General features: G+C 55.0%; 1 protein-coding gene across 1 annotated transcript in view; it reads left to right on the forward strand.

Moving 5' to 3' along the window:
- The first annotated feature begins 201 nt into the window (after positions 1 to 201).
- Positions 202 to 6,617, forward strand: part of LOC108892734 (calmodulin-binding transcription activator 2-like) — a 17,966-nt gene continuing 11,550 nt past the window's right edge. Inside the window, 13 exon segments of the mRNA XM_051068095.1 lie at positions 202 to 349; positions 1,517 to 1,608; positions 2,302 to 2,405; positions 2,495 to 2,562; positions 2,689 to 2,824; positions 3,143 to 3,214; positions 3,326 to 3,473; positions 3,582 to 3,710; positions 3,814 to 4,030; positions 4,159 to 5,032; positions 5,034 to 5,204; positions 5,317 to 6,030; positions 6,480 to 6,606. Coding sequence (XP_050924052.1) covers positions 1,575 to 1,608; positions 2,302 to 2,405; positions 2,495 to 2,562; positions 2,689 to 2,824; positions 3,143 to 3,214; positions 3,326 to 3,473; positions 3,582 to 3,710; positions 3,814 to 4,030; positions 4,159 to 5,032; positions 5,034 to 5,204; positions 5,317 to 6,030; positions 6,480 to 6,606 — 2,794 coding nt within the window. The 5' untranslated portion in view covers positions 202 to 349; positions 1,517 to 1,574.

The following is a 6,617-nucleotide window of genomic DNA, read 5'->3' on the forward strand; positions in this document are numbered from 1 at the left end:
CACTGACTGTAAATAAAGATGGACGACAAGTCTCCACTTCCTCCCACTGGACCAAACTGAGGCCAGAATATCCTGGATTCAACTGAAAAGTTACAGTTTTTACCCTCTGTGCTACATTGTGGTCGTCTTCTGCCCTCTTTTGTGGTCGTCTTCTGCCTCTTTGTGGTCGTCTTATATTTGGCTCCTCTTCAGTGACCCATCGGCCCAAAATCAGGTTAATGTAGTTAATTTTTAATCATTACTTATAGATAACAGACCCCCCCCGCGGACCTCCATCCCTCCCCACCTCCCCGTAACTACGCAGTGACGTAAGAGCAAGAGAAGATGGCGGCTGTGCTGAAGGCGGAAGGTAAAGGAGCTTTAATAGACTGTTTTGAACACCTCTGTCCGCCCCTGTCTCTTGCTGTTTAAACCGGGTCATTGTGCTGTATATGTCCGGGGATTCGTGCCCGCTGACCGGCTCGGGTTAGCACGTTTTAACCCGGAGGTACAGCCCCGCAGCTCGTCTGTCGGAGCTGTTTAATCACTGCTGATTCGGACCTAGCCTCGACGGCTAACGGTAGCCGGCTAGCTGAGCAGCTAAACAAGCAAACATTCATGTTAGTTATTAATTAGTGAATTAATTTCACTCATTCTGTTGGTTGAGTTTAGTATGGGGAGGATGTGATTAAAGTTACTGTCGGGGTTAAAGCTGCTGTCGCGTCGTGAAATGTTACAATGATGTGAAACTAAGAGGCGCGCTAACGTTAGCATTAGCAGTGTGGGAGGGGCTGAGCTCTCACAGCCGGGGAGCAGGCACCGGGGAGCGGCCACAGGAGCCAGGCCAGTCCGCGGTCTGAGCTAGGCCTCCGGGAGATGAGAGTGTTTATGTGTGGGTGGATGTGAAGAAGAGGCGGAGTATTCTGATGAACAGTGCAGCATCAGTCCGCTCATCGATCACATCATCTGAAGATAATACACGAGAATAATTTGATCAGTTCTGATCATTTTTCAGCAAAATAAAAAGTTGTTCTGTGGTGTCAGCTCCTCACATCATGTCTCATCAATGTGAATATGTTTGTTGAGACAGAGCATTCAGAGACCAACCTGACATTTTAAAGACATCAGACAGACTAATCAGTGTATTGATCATCTGAACAAACAACAATCATCAGCTGTAGCTCTGGTGTGTGTGTGTGTGTGTGTGTCATCAGGTGTAGGGTGTTAGGTCTGTGTGGCTGCATGTAAAAACCCAGAGTTATGTAACTACACACACACAAACACAGACTAACATACAGTAACACACACCGTCTCTCTCCATTTAAAGTGGGTGCAAATTCAGCTGTTGCTAGGCAACAGGGAACTACTGAAGCAGAGTGTGTGTGTGTGTGTGTGGTGTGGTGTGTGTGTGTGTGAGAGAGAGAGAGAGATGCTGGTGTCCTGTTGCACTCCTTGTTGTTTCCTATTGATCAGACTATTGACTGATTGTCTCTCTCTCTCTCTCTGTGTGTGTGTGTGTGTGTGTGTGTGTGTGCAGCGGGGCAGTGCGGGCGGCCGTGCGTTGTGTGAGACTCGCCCTTCATGGACTCATCGCCATGAGCAGCAAGGAGATGGTTTCCACGGAGACAGGTCAGTCCCATCACACCTGTCTGTGTGTGTCTGTGTGTGTGTGTGTGTGTGTGTGTGTGTGTGTGTGTGTGTGTGTGTGTCTGACGTCATGACACCTGCGCACAGACGGCTCCAGCCTTGTTGCCATGGTAACCACCTGGGCCCCTGCTCTCTGAACAGTCTGGGTTTCCTGGTTCTACAGGGATGATTGGTGTATGTGCTTTGTCTACCTGAGGAAGACGTAGGTGTGATTTGCTGCTGGGTTTAAATGAACAGCTGAGGTTGGTCATGTGACCGGACCGTGTCAGGTGTCCCTGTGTGCAGCTGCAGAGCAACATGTGGTGTTTATACAAGAGCAGGAAACACTGGCAGCTTCACTGGGTTGTGGACGAGCCGTTGACAGGTTGATGTGTGGAGCTGAAGCTCGCTCTGCAGTCACAGAGCTGCTGCCTCCTCCACTGAGTGTGTGAGATCCTGAGCTCTGTGTGAGCAGCTCTGTCCTCTCTGCTGGACTCCTCACGGTGCTGTAACTGAACACAGCTTTAAGGATGATGAACATGTGAAATATATCCTGCAGTAATGTGCTGTGCTTCTTACCCGACCTGGTCCTCTGGAGCTGAAGCTCTTTTTCTGTGTTATGATGTCAGAGCTCTGCAGACAGGTGTCTGTCTCTCACCTGTGTCTTACGTTAAACCTGTGTGTGTGTCTCTGCAGAGAACAAAGGACAGAGGAAGGTGTTTCTTCCTAACAAGCTGTTGGAGTGTCTCCCCCGCTCGTCCACTCTGCCTAACGAGCGGCTGAGGTGGAACACTAACGAGGTCTGTAAGGGGCTGTGCTTCTTTTCTCTTGAATGTAAATGTTAAATAACTGTTTGTCTCAGCTGTAATCTGTCTCTGTGTTTCTGCAGGAGATCGCTTCTTACCTGATATCGTTTGACAGACATGATGAGTGGCTCTCCTGCACTTTGAAAACCAGGTAAACACACTGAGCCTGAGCCTGTCAGACCAAGCTGAGGGCGTCACACCCGTCGCTCAGGCTCTGCATCAGATCAGTGGTTGTGTTGCTGTTGTCTGACTCTCTGCTCGGTGCTTTGTGTCTCAGGCCGAAGAACGGCAGCATCATCCTGTACAACAGAAAGAAGGTGAAGTACAGGAAGGATGGATACTGCTGGAAGAAGAGGAAGGATGGAAAGACGACGAGAGAGGACCACATGAAGCTGAAGGTCCAGGGCATGGAGGTGTGGAGCTGCTCCCCCTGCAGGACATCACTGCCAGAAATCAGTGTTTAGCCAGAGTTTGCTGTTAGCTGAGCTGTTGCTAATGTTAGCTCAGCTTGTTCTTAGTCTCAGATTCCTTCAGTGTGGATGGTTCAGGAGGTTTGAATGATCCACTGAGGCGTCGTCCTCTCCTCAACAAGCAGAGCAAGACACATAATGATGTTCTCCCTGACAGCAGAGCTGCTCTGGCTCTGTTATTGGTCAACTGTTGTTGGTGGAATGAGGGACTGATGCTAACTGATGCTAACTGATGCTAACTGATGCTAACTGCTGTTTCAGTGCCTGTACGGCTGCTACGTCCATTCCTCCATTGTGCCAACATTCCACAGACGATGCTACTGGCTGCTGCAGGTACACACACACACACACACACACACACACACACACACACACACACACACACACACACTACAAACTGAACCTAGATGAGAACTGACCTGTGTGTGTGTGTGTGTGAGACAGAACCCAGACATTGTGCTGGTCCACTACCTGAACGTGCCGTCCCTGGAGGATTCTGGGAAATGCAGTCCGCTGCTGTGTGCGGTGTCGGACCGTCACGACAGCGTGAGGTGGAGCAGAGACGACCTGCTGAACCAGCTGAAGCCCATGTGTACGACACACACCACCCCACCACGTCCCGTACCTGAACCTCCTGCTGCTGCACCTGTGTGTAGTTAACCTGTGTGTGTGTGTGTGTGTGTGTGTGTGTGTGTGTCAGTTCACAGTATGAAGTGTTCAGTGGGCTCTGGAGATTTCAGCATCGAGGAGCTGGTTCAACACATCCTGGACCGACAGAGAACCAAACCACAGCCCCGCACACACACCTGTCTCTGCAACACAGCCCAGGGTAACACACCTCTGTGACCTCGCTGTGACATCACTGTGAGTCCCTGTGACATCACTGTGAGTCACTCTAACCTGTGTGTGTGTGTGTGTGTGTGTGTGTGCAGTCTCTTCAGGAGTGAACATTCCTCACCGCTGCAACAGCACCAAGCATCGCATCATCTCCCCCAAACTGCCTCCCTCCTCCTGCAGACCCTCCCCCTCCCCCCTCTCCTCTGAGGCGGGGGAGGCAGGGAGAGGAGGGGGAGGCGGAGGAGGAGAAGCCAAACTGCCTCACCTCCAGACTCAGAGCAGCCCCGCGTCGTCTCCCTGCCCCTCGTCCACGTAAGTCACCGCGACCACGAGCCACCGCCTCGCACAGGAAGCCAGAGGGTCACGTGACACGTGCTTCAGCTGACATTAGAACCACAGAAGAAGAAAATGACCTCCCTCTCTCCCCCTCTCTCCCTCAGCTCGGCCTCGTCTCCCCCTCAGCCCCACAGAGCCACCATCACCATGAGTAACCACGGCAACGGCTTCTACGGCGACCGCCGCGCCAACCTGACGACGGTGGCGCTGCCCCAGAACGCCGTGATCGTCATGGCGACGACGGCCACCATCGCAGGGGGGAGAGCGGGTCAGGGAGGGGGAGGGGGAGGAGGAGGCGGGGCCAGAGGGGAGGAGGCGGGGCATAGGAGGAGTCTGTCACTCACCCGCTCCGGCCAGTTACTGCTCTCCCCCGCCCTCCCCCCTCCTACCTGCAAGCCCGCCTCCCCCTCCCCTCCCTCCTCCTCCTCACCCGCTCCCTCCTCCCTCCCCCCTCCTGCTGTACAGGCGCCGGGGGTGGCCACCCTCTCCCTCACCCTCCTCCCCTCTCCTGTCATTGGAGGCCTGCTCCTCACCCCCTCCTCCTCTAACACCTCCTCCTCCTCCCTCCACTCTCCCCCTCCTCCTGCAGCTGCCTCTCCTCCTTCTCCCCCTTCCTCCCCCTCACCGCCCCCTCCTCCACCGTCACTCCCCCCTGCCTTTGACCCCGACTCCTTCCTCAACTCCCCCAAACAGGGCCAGACGTACGGCGGGCCTCCTCCCTCCTCCTCCACTCCCTCCCCCATCCTCTGCTCCTCATCCCCTCTGTCTCCCCCCTCGCTCGCTCTCTCCCTCTCCCCCACCTCCACCCCTCCCTCCTCTGTCTCCCCCCCCTCCTCGCTCTCCTCCCTCTCCTCCTCCTCCTCCTCTGAGCCGGACAGGAGGGACTCGGCCCTCCCCCTCTCCTCCTCCTCGTCGCCCTCCCCGCCTTCATCCTCCCTCGTCCCCCCCCTCTCCCTCTCCTTGTCTCCCACCTCCTCCTGTGGCCCCGCCCCTCCTCCCCCTCTGCCTGGAGCTGGGGGCTCTGGGGGAGGCAGGGAGGGAGGAGGAGGCCAGAGGAGATGAAGAGGAGGTGAAGGACAGGAGAGCAGATGAAGATGATGATGATGATGATGAAGGCAGCGCTCCCCCCACCAAACTGGCTCTGCTGCAGGTGAGACGTTCAGGGACAGTCTGGAGTTTCCTGATGCAGACTATCAGAATAGAATATCAGGAACTCACATTAACATTATTAACATTCTGTCTTTCATTCCTGTGTCCTACAGCCAGGCCACGCCTCCTCCGCCTCATCGCCAAGGCAACAGACAGGAAGCAGCGCCGCGTCGCTGCTCCTGGTTTGCCAGGACTCGGCAGCGGCCCATCCCGTCACTCAGCCGGCCAATCAGACGCAGCGGCAGGTGGACGGACAGCAGCCGTTGGTCCTGAGACGGCCCTACAGCCACCGGTCTGCGCCTGAAGCTCCGCCTCCGGCTCAGGTATCCCATCAGCCCCTGGTGCTGCCGCAGCCGTCGCTCTTTGCCAACGCCAGCGCTAACGCTGCGCCTGCCCCCGCTGCCGTCGCCATGGACACCGCTAACCTGGCGACACCCCCGATTCAGGTGAAGGAGGAGAGCAGGCGGGGCTACGACTCCGAGGACACCTGCATGGACACGCACCTGGAGGAGGAGGAGGAGGGGGAGGAGGGGGAGGAGGCGGAGCCCTGCGAGAGGGGAGGGGAGGAGCTTGACATCTCCTTCGACAGCCAGTTCCCTGACCTCATCTCTGACCTCATCACCGAGGAGGCCAATCCCGTCGCAGCTCACCCCGTCACCGCCGCTGCTCCGAACCCGGCCGTGTTCCCGGCGGGGGTCCGATACATGGTGCCCCCCCAGCCCTCACCCTCCTCCTCCTTCCTCCCCTTCCCTCACCCCCTGCCCTCCTCCAGCTCCACCCGCCTCGCCTCCATCACCGACTTCTCCCCAGAGTGGTCCTACCCCGAGGTAATCAATCACCAGTAATCACCAATCAACAGAAAATCAGCTGTTCATTGATGATTGATTGATCATTCAGTCATTTTTAAAATGAAAAACATGAACATTTAATGTTTTTGTTCATCTGCGACTGACTTTGTTGTTGTTGTTGTTTCTGTTTGATAATTGATTGAAATGATTGATCATTGATTAACTGCTGCAGCTGAATGAATCATAGCAGTATGAAAATATCAGATTTTATCCACACAGACACAGGGTGAGTTTTTTTGGATCAATCACAGATAATAATCGTCACAGTATTGATCAGGCATGTTAAACTGTTCAGCTCCAGCAGAGGGCAGCAGAGTCCGACTGTTGGTTCAGACCAAAGACAGGAGACGCTGTTTACTGACAGTCCTGTGTGTGTGTGTGTGTGTGTGTGTGTGTGTGTGTGTGTGTGTGTGTGTGTGTGTGTGCAGGGCGGGGTGAAGGTGTTGATAACCGGACCGTGGAGCGAGCTGTCGGGTCGATACTCGTGTGTTTTCGATCAGAGCACCGTCCCTGCGTCGCTGATTCAGCCTGGAGTGCTGCGCTGCTACTGCCCCGGTACAAACACA

Source organism: Lates calcarifer, unplaced genomic scaffold, assembly GCF_001640805.2.
Source record: "Lates calcarifer isolate ASB-BC8 unplaced genomic scaffold, TLL_Latcal_v3 _unitig_2390_quiver_865, whole genome shotgun sequence".
Classification (NCBI taxonomy): Eukaryota; Metazoa; Chordata; class Actinopteri; family Centropomidae; genus Lates; species Lates calcarifer.